The sequence below is a fragment of the Ciconia boyciana genome, chromosome 2, assembly GCF_034638445.1.
Source record: "Ciconia boyciana chromosome 2, ASM3463844v1, whole genome shotgun sequence".
In the NCBI taxonomy this organism is placed as follows: Eukaryota; Metazoa; Chordata; class Aves; order Ciconiiformes; family Ciconiidae; genus Ciconia; species Ciconia boyciana.
In genome coordinates, this window is record NC_132935.1 from 37,797,459 (window position 1) to 37,813,716 (window position 16,258).

The 16,258-nt window shown below is 36.4% G+C and overlaps 1 protein-coding gene across 1 annotated transcript in view; it reads right to left on the reverse strand.

The window, feature by feature from the left end:
- Window positions 1-16,258, reverse strand: part of C2H8orf34 (chromosome 2 C8orf34 homolog) — a 172,904-nt gene that overhangs the window by 38,995 nt on the left and 117,651 nt on the right. The window contains exon 9 of the mRNA XM_072851245.1: window positions 99-184. Coding sequence (XP_072707346.1) covers window positions 99-184 — 86 coding nt within the window. The remainder of the gene's footprint in view (window positions 1-98; window positions 185-16,258) is intronic.

A 16,258-nucleotide genomic window follows, 5' to 3' on the forward strand; every position in this document is an offset into this window, starting at 1 on the left:
GTGTTTAATCTTCTTTTACAGACATAACATCTACTCTTAAATTCAAGATGTTGGTGATTGGGGTTTTTTTATGAGGAGCAAATATTTATATAACTTACCATCAGAGTCTGACACTGCTGGCTCAGATGTTTGAGATACCATGGAGACATCTTCTGGCCTTTCTGCCAAATTATCTCCTTGCAATCTAAATTGTGTAAAAATGGAACGAAAACATTTGCAATTATATTCCATAGATAAGATACAGAAAATTATTATCTCTGACTACATACCCTACTCACAACATCGTCCTAATTAAAAGGGTAGCTTTGCTGAAAAGCCAACATCCATGGTTCAATCATATCATCCCAGATTGTCTAGTAACCAAAACTAGCCTCTAAGAAACAGTCAACTGAATCCTAGCTTATGTATTTTTGTAAGACTTATGTTAATGACAGTGGGGTTTTGGTGGTATCATGTGCACAAGAAACTGCAAGCTGCCTTCACTACATTCAAAAATATTTTAATTGAACAGGATTGTACTGGATGTCCGTGTCAAGATGTTGGCAGTACGGGGGGCTGCAGGGGTGGCCTTGGCGAGGAGATGCTGGGGCTTCCCTGTGCGGGACACAGGCGGTTCCATCCGGCTCCAAAAGACCCACAGCAGGACACAGCTGAGTCCCTCAGCCAAAATGGTGGCACCTTGGAGAAAATGTAGTTAAGGAAGAGCAGACAATGCCACACAGGCAGAAGAGCAGGGAACACAAAGAGTGGGAAACAGCAGAGAGAACACCAAGGTCCGAGGAGGAGGTGCTCTACACTCCGGAGCAGACAGTCCCCTGCAGCCCATGGCGAGGAGCATGCCAGAGCCAATATCCACTGCAGCCTGTGGAGGACCCACACCAGAGCAGGTGGGTGTGTCCTGGAGGGACTGTGGCCCGTGGAGAACCCACAATGGAGCAGATTTTTTTCCTGAAGGACTGCAGCCCACAGGGACAGCCCAGGCCAGAGCAGGTGAAAAGTGGAGGAGGAAGGAGGGGCAGAGAGGAGCCATTACGGACTGACCACAACCCCCATTCCCCGTCCACCCTGCACCGCTCAGAGGGTGGGGAGTCTGGAGTGAAGGAGTGAAGTTGTGCCTGGGAAAGAGGGGAGGAAAGGTGTGGCTTTAATGTTTGTCTTTTTGTTTCTCATTACCTAAATCTATTTTAATTGGCAATAAATTAAACTAATTTTCCCCAAGACAAGTCTGTTTTGCCCACGACAGTAACTGGTAAGCAATTTCCCTGTCTTTATCTTGACCCACAAGCTTTTTCATCCTATTTTCTCCCCTTGTCCTGCGGAGGGCATTGAAGGAGCGAGCAGCTGGGTGGGGGGTTGGCCCTTAGCCCAGGTTAACCCACCACAGGGAAATACATGCAAGAATATTTCCTCCTCCTTTGTTACTTTTTAAAAGAAAAATACAGTAATTATGGCAGGCTTCATGTTCAGGATTTCCCCCTGCATCAGCTGACTGCAATGCCTTGACAGGAATTTACAAAAATAGTCCTTGTATCTGTTCGTTTAAATGAGCATCCCAAGAGTCCCACCATCCTTCTTTAGGCTCTTATGAATCCTGAGTACAGATTCTGCTCTGAAGAAATGGTTTGTAGCTCTTAACACAATATAACTGCCATTTACATAAAGGTTATCTTACCTTGAATTTATTCAGACATGAAAAGAATAAGAAAAATGCAATTCAATTTTGCAAAGCCCAGGAATCATAAAAATGCACTGAAGTAAAACCTTGGGGAAAGAAATAACTTATCTCTTAAAAAAAGTTCCTTTCACTGTGTATTCTCACTATCTGCAGTTGCTCTACACTAAATTTTGAATTATCCTTTGAAACTAAGCAGAACCCCAGTATCTGCCCTATCTGAATTTTACATTTTATGACTCTCACAGTTCTTTAATATATTTTGATCTTAAGTCATCTATTTGTTTGTACCTTCTCAAAACCATTCCCTCACCCCCAATTACTTTCTCTCCTTTTATTGCCCCTGGAATGGTTTATTTATGATGGAAAGCTCAATGTAAATTCATAATGACTCTTACCTGAGAAGGCAGTTCCACAGAACACAAAACTCCTCAAGGCAACAAAAGTGTAAAACTTAGAAGCTGTAAACCTAATTTTGAAAATGACTTCTGTGAATCCTTTATAGCTCTGTACCTGGTTTGTAATGCTCTAGTTACCAATTCTTCAAAAGCCTAACTTGTCAAACAGGCTCTTCTAAAAATGACAGTCAAAAAGAAGAAAATAACTTTGTACCATTATCATAAAGATATTCAAGTAGGGAGAAAACAAATTGCAAATGAAATAACCATGCAAAAAAGGAAGATCTCAAAAATCACATCATTTTCCTTTGCATTAAAATTGACCTGTCCTCCTTCATTAAATACATACGCATGTTTACTGCAAACACGTATTCAAGCTTATAAGGATATGCATGGAATTGCAGGAACCAGAAGTGATGTGGACTTCTCTGCAGCCATGTTGATAGTTTATTTGTGTTTAATTAAAAGGAAAACTACTCCAACCTTCTCTGCTTATATTGTAGTCATAAAAAAATTATCTCTAGAAGTAGAACCTGCTTCTTTTATCCCATCAGAATTTTCAAGATCTTATAATATGTTCCCATTCTGAGCTTTCATAAATCCAAACCAGACATGAACAACCGAAATTATTCTCATCTTATTCTAGAAATTACATATATTTAAGTGGCCCATTGCCTCATGAAAAACATGCAAAAACCAAAAAATCTTTTCAGTGTATCTAGTCAGAAAAGCCATTTCATATGATTTCCCTTTGTAGGATAAAATGGCTGGGTGACCTGGGTGGGTGGATGGATGGGTGAATAAGATGTCTGACATATCTGGACCCCATTTTCACATCCAATTTTCAACTTATTTATGTATTTCTTACATGTGGATTTGTATTGGAATAGACTCTCATGTGACTCACGCAACAAAAGAAGTCACAAACACTACTGCTCACCAAAAGAATTCTGTTACTTGGACTATTCTGATTTTTTCTTCAATAGTAATACTATTCATAAGACACCTCCACAGTAAAATGAAACACTTAAAAATCCTTAAGCAATAGATTAGAAAGAAGCATACATCTAGAAGAGCTTCTGAATGCTTCAGAAGCTCATTATACAATCAGAGATGTATTTTCTAATCTGTCCTTGTTTATGCTACTTTCTTCCCTGGTTCATTCTTGCTGAATGTCTTCCAAGAAGAGTGTGTTGCACCATGCTGCAAGCATCATTTATGTTGGAACACCTGAGCTATGAGATCCACTTATCTGGTCCCTGGTACTACAAAAGCATTTTCATTTCCAACTCTTTTTCTTGCAGATTAGTTGTACAGAGAAGTGTAAACTCCAAGGTGGACTTGATTCTTTATTGCCAGATACCAGATAGAAATTCCTTTAGCAAAAAAAAGGTAAAATGATAACCAAAATGGTGTGCTGGAACTTTTTAGCCACTTCTTTGGAAAAGGCGATTATAAAAAGAGCCATGTATATGAGAGTCACATTCTTGTTTGCAAAGCAATCTAAAAAGAGTTGAGCTTTTCCAAACTGATGGCTAGCTTTGAAAATCTTCGCTATTATTTTCAATGTGTACTCTTAAAAAAACAAACAAAAACAAAAAAACAAGTTACGTAAAAATTACTATCTTACTAATATTTATGTTATATATAATACTATTTCAGTTATTAACCGAAACATTATTTCAGCTATTAATTATTTTAATGGGATTCTAAACTTGATACCTGACAGCCAACATTTTTTTTCTATATACATTCTGTTTATAGTGTGATGTCTTGCTTAGGGGCCATTGTTTCAGTCACATTCAACCAGCTGCATATTGGAGCTTCAAGAACTACAAAGGCAAACAGCCTTCAGGCAAATACTTCAATTTCCTTTGACCCAAAAATGCATTCTGTAGGACTTTTTCCAAGAAAACTTCCAAGGACTTCAGGACCAAAGACATTCTGAATAAGTTCTACAGAATGGGTGTAGCAGCATTATACCAGGTCTATCACTACAAACAAGCTTGTGGGTATGTGAAACACAGTCATACTGACAGCATGATTTAAAAAATATGATACTGTAAGAGTATGCAAAGAGAGGACAAAACAATTTCATCTACATTCCTTGAATGAGTCACAGCATAATAAAATCCTGTATTGCCTCATCAGAGGAAGGAAACAGCAAATAGGAAAAACAGAGTCAAGATTGAAATTATAGATCTTTTTTTTTTTTTCATCCACTACTTTGAAAAGGTCTTTTCACACTCCTGAACAATCTATAAGCACACATGGTATTATCTAAGAAACGGCAGTGACTAAAGTCATCAAAAAGAAAACATGTTGATTCCTTTAGGATTCAGATTAGGAAAATATTTCCTCTTGACTTGATATCTGAAAAAGCAATGTTTTCTACAAAAGTTTAAGATTTATCACCTTATCAAAGATTTTACATTCTTTCCATGTAACTTGCCTTTATCTACTATATGAATTATTCTATTAGTGATGGTGCAGTATTGGGAAGCAGGAGTAACCCACCTAAAAAAAACCCAACCTTTTTTTTTTTTGTTCAGCCTAAAAAGCCTAAAAGTTCAGCCATCTTAAATTTTCACTAGAAAAATGAAAAATTACTTCAGCATGCACAACGGTGATACAAAACAAATGTTGCAGCTTTGATTCAGTAACACATTTACCTAAATAGATTACTCTCTGGTTTAAAATCATGACCATGTTAAGTGCATTGCTGAACTCAAGCATTTAGGATGTTTTTCTTTCTTAAAACTGATTGTTGGAGAACAGGGCATGTCATCAAGATGAGGATATTACAGTGTCATATTTCAATAGAAGACACCTATTTTACCAGATGAAAAAATACTAAGATGAAACTATTATTTGATTCCCAGTTGCTAAACTGAAATGAAAATGAGGTTAACTCTGCGATTTATGTTGCATAACCTCTCACCAATGAGGCTGCGTGAAATAACCTACATAAAACCCCATTCTGACTAATATGACAACCTTCTTTTGAACATCTTCAATATTTCCCTGGCAATTTTGAATGCCCAACAACATCTCAGAACACATTGTTCTGTGGTATCACAATTACCAACAGTCTTAATTAAACACTTGTAAATCCCTATGATTACAGAGGTGGAAAACAACTCACTGATTCATTGATTTCATTCTGCGGGCAGTGCAAGAAGCAATACCCTAAAGAAGTATCAGATACTAGTTCCTACTCTAGTTCCATTTGTTGGAAAAAAAAAGTGAAATAAAGCAGACTAATGGCCATAATGTTTCAACTAATTTCCATTTTCAAGATGACAGAATGTTCCAGGGGAATTTTACAGGGATTAAATATGCAGCACATAAGTATCTGTAACATGAATTTAGTGACGGGGACATTGTATGCCATGCAGGTGGGCTAAGGATGCAATGCAGATCTGCATTTCCTGCTTGGTAGATGACCTCTGTTGAGTGGCTGTTTGGTGGAGTCCAGCGGGAAGAGACTGATCAAGTGCTACAAAGGCTCAAGCTTCTCTTGTGGCTGACCTTTCAGAAAGGCCCATTCCAGCACTCAAAGAAAGTCTCTTGAGCTTTTCTGACGGCACAACTTAATGAGGAAATGCCTCGTGGACTAACTTTATTTCCCTTCATAGCAACCTCCTCATCCTTCCACCCTGTTTTGAAAGCCACAATAACATCACTGTAGCAATCCAATCATTACTATCAGGAGAAAAAAACATTGACTGCATCTTGATCTTTCTTCTAGCATTATTTAGCAGCTGGAAATAAATTGGCACAGTGTGGGCAGTCATTCTGCAAGATCAGCTTTACTTTGAGCTTGAACAGTCATCCAGCATATCGTTTGTTTCTAGATAGTACTGTCTGTTTGAATCAGATTATAGAGTCAGATTTTCCCATGTATTTGCATAAAGCAAAGAGTATTCTGTTAGTACTAACGAAGGAATGAATAAGTAGTATGAATGAATACATGCTGTAAGGCTTTTTTAAAGTCAGCAATGAGATTTCCATAGCAGCAACATATTCCTCAGTAGATTACTTTGAAAAACTAAGAGCATTTCCCTTGTAGTTCCTGAAATTTACCAGTAAGTCCTTTTGACACTGTAACACATGCTACTTAATTGTGCCAAAAATATTACAGTTGGAGCTATCTACATAATTTTATCTAATTACAGCTATATAGAAGTAGACACAAGAAAGGACCCTTACATAAGGAAGAGTCTGTTCTCTGCAATATGCAAATCTTTGAAATGGCATCTACTTTTTCTAACACAGTTCACTAGGACATATTCCTTAGTGATCTTTTCTTCTAATCAAACTGATATTACTTAAGCAGACTGTGTGGTGAAACTTGTCACTACTATCTGAAAGTTAGTCCTTCCCAAAACTTGACATATTTGACAAGAAAATAAATGTTGACAGTATCCAAAGTCCAGTTTGTTTATTGCTCTTCTTTATTGTAATCAGCTACATGGCATGTCATTATACTTCCCCATTCTTTTTGTGTGACAGAACTAGTGATCTTGTTTTCAAATCTCTCTGATACCCATCAATATCCAAGTTACATGAGCTATTAAGAGGACAGCTTCTTGACATTATGGTAATCGCTGCTTTAGAAATAAGTTAGATCGATGACCTCACTTAGAAGCTGAAAAGAAAGAGACAAGATGATCCTACAAAACAATTCCTTATATGAATCCAAAATACATATAACAGCATCCTAAAATGACTAATTATAATGGGTACCTAATAAAGTGTGGATATAGTGGGGATGGAAGGAGAGAGTAATGCTAGAGGAGCCGTGATTTCTCCACTGGTACCACCCCTAAAACAATGCAGTAGCCCTCGTACAGCTGCACACTTTTTAGACAATAGGACACTGGAATTAAACTATATCTTGGGGAAAAAATAACAGGGAACAGTTGAGGAAGCTAAATTAAAATTGTGGTTTTTTCTCCACAATTTAAAGTTGGCGTGCATTTTCAGATTTGAAATTTGTGGAAACATTTACGCTTGAGCAAAACAGATTTTTAAGAGGTAAAACAAAGTCCTGCTTTGAGGGCAACTATGGGTATGTCTATACTTGAGTGTGTGCATGACAGTAAGGACAGATGCAGGACAAATTCCTACCTAAGAACTTCTCCAGTGCACTAAATGTAGACATACACTATGATTGTCTTCTATGTCAACACTATTGTCCTATGATAGTCTTAAAACTAGTAGTCAATGAAATTAAAGTAAACTCCATGTTATAGCAGAATATTAAAATTTAAAAAAAAAAGTTCACTGATGAACACCATTTGCACAATATTAATGGATTAGAATAAAAAAAAATACTTCCAAGGACTTCCTCAGATTCATAAACATAATTAAAAACACTTAACAAGCATAGGTACTTTCTAACATCAGGGCCTAATGAGAAGGAATAAAGTATCCTGAAAACAAAGAAATGGAAACATTTCTGATACCTAATATTGAGATATATGCTCTTTAGTATTTGTTCTTTGTGTAGACTACTCATTCAAAGTATGTGCATTATAAATTGCCTTGTGCTAATGTATAGTAGAGGTTGTGCTTTAGGAAATTTTTGTGTCAAATCAAATATTAAACAGGAGAGAAGATTCACCTTCAGAGGAGGGTGATTTTTCACTCACAGATGGAGGAACTGGAATTATATTTAGATTAATACTATTCTGATGTAGTCTTCTAGAAATATGCCACTTAACTCAAATAACCAAATTCCCATTCTATTCCTCCCAAAAATGAACCAAAAAAACCCAAACAGAAGAAGGGTTATCATTTTTGGACAAACTCTCCTTTAATCCCCAAATAAACAACTACAGGCAAGAGTTACATAATTACTGTGTATGTGGCTGGCCTTCAAAGTCTGGTACATGACTATGGACCTTCTTTTTTCTTTTTAAACATAGCAAACTAGAGATGGATAAATTTGCTCAAATTCTGATGTTCCCCAGAGGTGAACAACAACAGAAACTTTGAAATTCCACTTGAGAAGAAATCCTGAAAACCTGTTATTTCAAGACAATACAAATGCTTCTGCTGGCTTTTTAGTAATAAAGAAAAATTCCCCCAGGGGCTCCAAGACAGTAAAGGGCACTCCCGAGGAGGAAGTGGGAAATTACATGTCTGAGAATTGCAGCTCCAGCCATTCTCTCTGTACTGCCCTGTGTCAGCTAAATTTTGTTGAATCTGGATAATTTCTGTAAAACATTTTGGTTTCTGTGAATCATTATTTCCTAAAGAACACACATTTCATTGGAAAATTCCTGATCCGCTTTGCTGAAGACTCAGCTGACTTCTTTTAGATAAACATGGTGAGAAGTAGGGGAAAGTTCAGCAAAGAATCCTTAAATCTTTCAGCAAAAAGAGCAGTAAAGCTGTTTTCATGTTCACCCAAGATCAGTGTACATTTTTAAGGCTACAATCACAAAGAAAAGTTCTCAACTCTGAAAAACAGACGTAGTGTCATGTTTGTATTAGAATCTTAATTAAGGAGATTTTGGCTTGTTGAATCACTGATTTTGCTTAAATTATTTCAAAGTAGGTTAACTATGCTCTTGAAAAAATCCTAACAAATACTTCAGTGATTTACAGTTAGCTTCTTTATGAAGTAGTTATTAATTGGATCAAAAACTGTGACATACATTTTGTAAGATTAATGAATATCATGAACTTATTAACAAAAGAAACTTATTAAAAATATAACATGATGATGTTTCTTTGGCGACCAAAGGGAATTTCAGTCAGAGATGAGGAGAAGGATAAGATGGACTTACTGGACTTTCTTTTTTTTTTCCCCTTTCAAATCATCTGCTTTCTTTCTGTAATTTAAAACATTACATCTACATCTAACATCTCTCTCTCTGATATCACTGTAATACTGAATTATAATTTCCCTAGAACAAATACATAACTCCAGGGAAGTTATAGCAACAGAGATCAGACACCAAAAGCCCTGAAAGCCCCCACATGCTTTTAGGTTACATTGAATGTTTTCTTGCACCTTTCCCTAGCAACCTCAACACCACACCAGTAACAGCACTCCAAGCTTTATAATAATTTGTCCTGACCTGCCTATAATATGGTGAGTGTATTTCATTCTTTGTTCTCAAACATACTGATCCAAATTCTGACCTCATGTACCTTGACTTACTGTCTCCACAAGTTCTGCACTCGTTTATACTGGTGTAAAATCCAAAGCTTCTCCAGAACCTAAATATAAAGCCAGGAATTTCTGACCTATTCCATTTGTTCTACTAATGTCTTTTACAAAAATAAAAATGTTAAAACTGTGCCAGCAAAATTCTTAGTGTATTCACAGGTACAGAGACAAAAAGATGTCAGTCTTCCAGTATAGACTATGCCATTTAATGTAATGGTAAAGTTATATTAAATAAATATTATTAAACAATATACAGGCAAAAGTACTCTTTTGCTGGTAAAACTCTCCATATGCTTTAGCTACACACTCTAGCTTCCTAATGAAGATTAGATTTTAAAAGAAGTTTATACAAATTTTAGATCAATAAACTACAGAAGAAAAATCTCTTAGATATATGGGGGCAAACAACAGATGACTGTGAATTCAGTGAGTAATGAGAGTGGCTGGCACCTCTCAAGTCTGAAGTAATAATGGGAAAGCTCTGCAGCATGTCACCTTGTTATATTAAAAAATCAGTGTCATAGCTTCTATTTTCACCGTAAACTAAAATACAGGAAGCATCTGCATTGAAGAGAAATGAAGCATGAGGACTATTAGATTATCCTGCAGAACATTATCCAGGAAGGCAGATGTTTCCAAATTAAACTATAAGACCACATGAATAAATACAGATACTTAACAAAATTTCTGAATAAAATGTGGGAATATAAACTTAGTGACATATTCAGCATGCTCCCCAGCAGGGATTTAGAATTCCTTTAAATCCATTTTAAAGAAGTGGTGCAAAGCTGTCAGGCAGGAGTATGTTGTAACTATCATCAATTCTATTTATGTGAGATATACAGCATTCGTATTCTTTCAGTTTCACCCTGATCTAAGGTACAGTTAATCTAAAATAACTCAATTTTCACTGATACTATTCGGACCACAGTCTGTTTCTTCCTTTTGCACTCACTTTCTTAAGGACACTATTTCTCACTGCTTGCACACTAAAACACAGCAAATTATTTGAAAATTCATAAAAACCATAGTTAAAAATGGATTTTGGTTGAAATTCATTCTCTTTCTGCAAATTAAAAGCATTATTTTCCAGTCACTCTTGAAGATTTTTGTGGAAAGTTTCCATGTCACCAATATGTAATTCACAGCCATAATGTTTTCAGCTGGTAAAACCAGAATATCCACTTGCTGAGCAAAACTTACACATTGACACAGCCTGCAAAATAATCTTTTCTGTGTGCTGTTTGCCTTTTCAAAATGTCTGAATGCAGGTCTTTGTGCATTTAAATAAGTACACTCTGCAGCTATTTCTGAGGAGAACCAAAAGTGGAAATATATTTCCCAGAGTAAGGAATCCATAAAGAGACTGAATTATCTAATCCTTTTACAAGATGGGGAATTAGGCCATTATTATGGCAATCTTTTATCTGCTGCTGGCTTCAAACCATTATCTCACAGGAGAAAAATTACAGTCTTTGTCAGTCTTTTCAGACTTAACACTCTTTCTTCCCCTGTGAACCATTTTTTCTAGGACTTGTGAAAGAGTTTTGTGTGTGTGTGTGTGCATGTGTGTCCTTAAGAGCTATATTAAACTGTTATCCAGAGCCTCAAATTATGACCAACAAGCTTCCCCAAGCTCATGATCTCCTGGCTTCCTCCCTATATCATTTGCATCCAGAAGCAACTGCTATTGCTGATATACATCACAGTGTAGCACCAAACAGAAAGAATCTATAAACACTGCAATAAAGAATTAGCTTGCAAAGCACACACCAAAGAGAGCAAGGGAAAAGAAGGGGGAAAGGCTTGGGAAAGCACTTGTCTTTTTAAATTCTTGAGGGGGTTACATGTGTTTTGTAGGGGAAAAGAGAAAGAGATGTCTTGACAAGATCTACAAATGAAGGACAGGATGAAATGGATGTTACCCTCTATTACATTGAGAGACAGTACAATAATTTTCAGGACTAGACAAAGTAATATTAATTTCATTTTCAAATACGCTCCTACTGCTTTCATTATTACAAATCAAAAGATCTAAAAAATCCTTTAAGTCTACTCTTCTTAGAATTTCTCAACAGCATTTTTAAATGTTTACACGTGTACTAACCTCCTCGTACCAGTTCTGTCTTTTTACAATGAGCCTGAGATAAAAAAAATATAGCTATTGTTGAACAATAATTCTTAGAAAAGATGTTCTAGTGACACATCATTAATTCTCAGCATCTTATACTGTATTTTTCCTTCATAACCAAAACCAGATACTAATTCCCTGACAGTAAAGTTACAGTAGGGCTATCTCCAGATGAACTTGGCACACTAAGTGCCACATTTCCAAAACCAGTCCTATCATGAGAACAATACGTTAGTATGTATGTGTAAGATGCAATTCACATGCAAATTTTATGTACCTAGTATACACATTTCAAGTATAAGTCTATTTTCACTAATATGCAAACACTTATCTTTCTTCAAACAGAGTTCTTCCATTTCTTTTATGCTGACTGACAGTTATTTAAGTCAAAAACAAGTCTATCCCACATGTGCAGCCTTTAAGGAAATAAAATAGCTGTTAAATCAAACTCAGAGGGAAATGCTTAGTCCCTGAAAATACTGCGTAATGCAAGGACACAGACACACACTGTTCCTTTTAAAGAGATATATGCTTAATCTGAAGATACTGGTTTCTTCACAGCTTACATAATTTTTTATAACAGATGATGTTTTTATTATCACAGTATTTTGTGGAACTTCTGATAGGTCTGAAATTATTGCTTGGTGGATTTATCCAGTGGGAAATTCTGGCAAAAAAGGGGGAGGAGAGAAGTCTGATCCTCGTTGGATTTCTGTCTGAGCACTTGACATAAATCTCCTGTCTTATATTGTTCCCTTCCCAAGACACGGTAAGATTTTGAAAATAGAGAGACCTGGGCCATTCTTTTAAAGCACACATTCATTGGGAGTTTGCCATAAAACTAATTAAGGTTTGGGATTAAAAATTATAATATCTTGTGCATGTTAGAGGTCAAACTTAGATCCATGAACTCAAAAAATCATTTGAAATCCCACAGATATTCTCTATTTTGCATGTAGTAAGATGTTCAAAAGAAACACGAGTCAGTGAAAGACAAGGCAAGCCAGTGTGTTACTCTGACAACTTAGCAAATCAACCTACTAACTCTTAAAAATTAATTTATGTTCTCTGTCTCTGATAACCACTAGGACCAGTAAAAACATTTTCTGAATTATTTTTTTCTTTAGTGTTTTCCTATTTTTTTGAAAGAACAAATAAGATACCAAAATGGTACACTCCAGAAAAGGAAATATAAAGTGGTTTATTTTAGCTGTATTTAACACTTACACAACCAAGAGAAGACAATGAAGACACTATTGGGGTTATTTATGCATCAAAGCTGGGAAAATTAATCACTGCCCAGATTCAACTGAGCCAAAAAGCTAAATGAAAATTTTTTGACTAATACTTTTTTGCCACAACTTTTTCTTTTCTTGTAATTCTTTTCGGTTTTCTACCTTATAAGTAGTTCTAAGTAGCAAAAGGAAAAATATGGGTTTTCTCCACAATTTTCCAAAGTGAAAGGAGATTTTTAAAAGTTATAAGGCACTACTATACAGAGTTTAATTTGCTTGTTTGCCACTCTTAAAAGGAAAAAGATGCAAATAAAACACTTTGTTTAGGACAAAGTCTGTGAAGCTAACACAAACAAACATGAGGTAAATTCAGCTCTTTGAAACAAGAGGTCCAATAAAACTAAGGTTACAAAAAAGAAAATAAAGGAAAAAAAGAATGAAGAATAGTGACACGAGTCATCTGGAATGTTTAGTACTTTCTCCTCTGTAAGAATAGCCACTTAGAAATAGTACACAGACAGAAAGCTAGTATGAAATGCAAGACGGGAAAGAAAGAAATACGTATATATAATCAAAAGGTTTGGTAACATTTGAAGACATAAACTTCCTAACAATCTGTGCATAAACTCCAATCAGAGAATTTTTCCCCCAGAATTATTTCTGCACCAACTGCTTTAGTTTGGAAACATTTTTTTCCCTTGGTACTTTGAAGTCATTTGTTCCCAAATTTCAGGAATATTAACAAACCAGAAGTTTCTGCCAGAAACTGAGTCACTAAGCTGGCCTTACCACTATTGGGCAGACATACAAAAACTATTCTTTATGCAAATACATGTACCAAACCACACATATACCTGTATCCATTCCCAAGTATTACATCACAGTGTACAGAGCCAAACCAGGGATTATATGGAGGATTTGAGAGGTTATTCTTTCTGACACATCTGTATATCATTGATTAATTAGAAGTATAAATTGTATGATATGATATTGTCCTGTTTCCTACCTTTCTGCTGCATGATTAGACAGAATTAGCTGTTTCCTTTAAAAAGATTACATGTTTCAAAGGTATTTGCACATGAAAAAAGACTAAAAACTTTTATAAAACCCACAAACAAGCAAAATACAAATCCTAGGGGGTTCTTTGCTACAGTTCTGTATAAAAGGCTGCACTCTAGACAAATCAAAACCCATTTAAATGTACAAAAGGACAAATTTACCTAAAATTCACCATGGAGAATAAAGCTGGCAGGGAAAAGGGGGTCATAATGATTCAAAATCAAGTGGTCAATAAAAACCAGAAAAAATGGAACCTAGTGGGGAACATAATAAAAGATTCAGATACAAGTCATCTGGATGCTCTGCACCTTCCGCTCTGACAAAATACTCACTATGCATTTATTTACACAGACCTTTAGGGAGTAGCAAAGAAAGCTAGGAAAAAGAGGAATCAAAACTATGGGTCAGGTCTAAAGAGGAAACGTAATGCTAGGTTTTCCAAATAGATATATCATGTTATACCATGATTTTGATATCAGAAATTACAATTTATTCTCCTCAAATCCCAATTTCTAGTCATATGCATTCCAGGATCTACCATTTGTAGGTTACTCCACACAAAACACTAAATTAGGAAGGAAGTTAAAGTCTATAAAGAAAACCGGGATTTAAAGACATCCTTTGAAGAGCACATACACTCCTAACTAAGTGCTCTACTCCTAACTCTGTTAGGAATAGACAATTTTATATTCCCAGCGATCAGGTTCTCTTCTATCTAATTCCATCCCCTCTTGGTTTATACAAACACTGCAGTTAAAGGGATGATTATCGTTCATGTAAACATACCTAAACCGCTTATAAATACCCGAACCACCTTTAAATTAGCATCTGCAGATTCTGTCACTGAATAGTTTTGACAATTCATGTAGCAGCTAAGGAATTTTTGCACAGGCAGAAATCTCCCTGCCAGATTTCAATGTAGGCATAGTAGCCTTTTATCATCTCACTCAGACACCACATACTGTTACATATGCTCAGGATAAGGGGAAAATAGTCCATGGAGTTTTAATGTCTTTTAGTCCTGCATTCATTTTCAAGGTACTACTCCCTTTAGAGTGACTCACACCAAAACAGCTCAGCCTGGGAAAGAAGATTTCACACTCAGACTTGAACAGCAGTCCACTGAAAACAGAGCAGAAGCATCTACAGTGATGGCTTGGTGTAATTTGGCAGAACATAAACCTAGACCACCCATTAAAAACCACACCTGCACCAAACTCTGCATCCTCCCTTCTTCCAGGACCTATGACATCTAGATGGGATGCCAGAGGTTGCCCCTCTTCTTCACCCTACCTGATCAGACTCTATCCCAATGTTGCACAGTGCAGTACCCATTCCCTGACACCTTCCCATCCCCAGCTGTGGAGTTAGTCTGGGATTACATGCCTGGACAAGATAGGAGAACCCATCCATTTCAAAAGACAAGTCAGCCATCCCAATGGTTTCTGTGCAGGGAACACAATGACAATGAGAGCAGACTAGCCATAAACAGTAAGGAAGGGATCTAGTGCACAGCTGAAGTTGAGGAAGCTCAGCAGGCTTCCTTCCTTCACCTGAGGAAATCTTCCAGGAGCCCATCATCTCTAACTGCTTTTTAAATGTAGTCTTTTGTCAGTACTTACGATCTTCCTCACAGGGGTAATAGATTTCATTAATTTTTCTCTTTGTTGTCTGAAGTTTCAGTAGTGTTGTCTGTGGACAGTACATACAGTAATATGGCTTTAACAGCAGTTTTTTCTCTATTTACAGTCATCAGCTTTTCTGCTTTTGATAATTAAATGAGATCCACTTGTCAAGCTTCAGACACTATTTTCTGCACAGCTCAGTATCAAATTTTCCAGCAAGTGCTTCTTAATGACCTCAAGTCTCATTAGTATTGTTATAACCTTGTGATATTCAGATAAAGCATCTCCATACAAACTCTTACTCTGTAAGAGTCTAAAATGGTCGAAGCTAGATTAACAGCAGATAATTCCCCGACCAAACAATTAATTCCTGTTCTTTTCTAGAGAGATATATTATGGCCAATTCAGACAAGAGTTCTATTCTTTCCACCATTATTCTGCAATTTATGACAAATTATAGCTGGTTCCTTCAATTCTCTTGTCTCCTCCCCCACAGTTTCATGGTCCTCTAGGCTTTATGTCATGAGGATCTGCTTAAAGTCCAGTGGTATATTTCAGAGAAGCTACATGTGATTCTTAAATTTCACATAGTACCATGTAGTTTATATGACTATGTCCCAAGTACGCATGGAAGTGGTGGAGACCACACTGTAGAAAACCAAACTTACTAAAATATTGCAAAAATCCAAATGGTTAAAGAAAAGTTAACTGGCCTTGGTAAATAAGCAAGGTAACTTGAAGACTGGAGGACAAGACATCTTAAAGGAGTCAGAGATACAGATGATGAGCAGGGCAACAATGAAGATTTCACAGGCAAGGCAAACTGACATGAGAATTTTTGAGTATTTTTTCCAAACTAAGTTTTCAGAGAGCATCTGTAAATGGTAGCATGCACAGAGCATCTCATTTATTCTACATTAGCAGCTCAAGCACACAAGTTACTACACTTGAA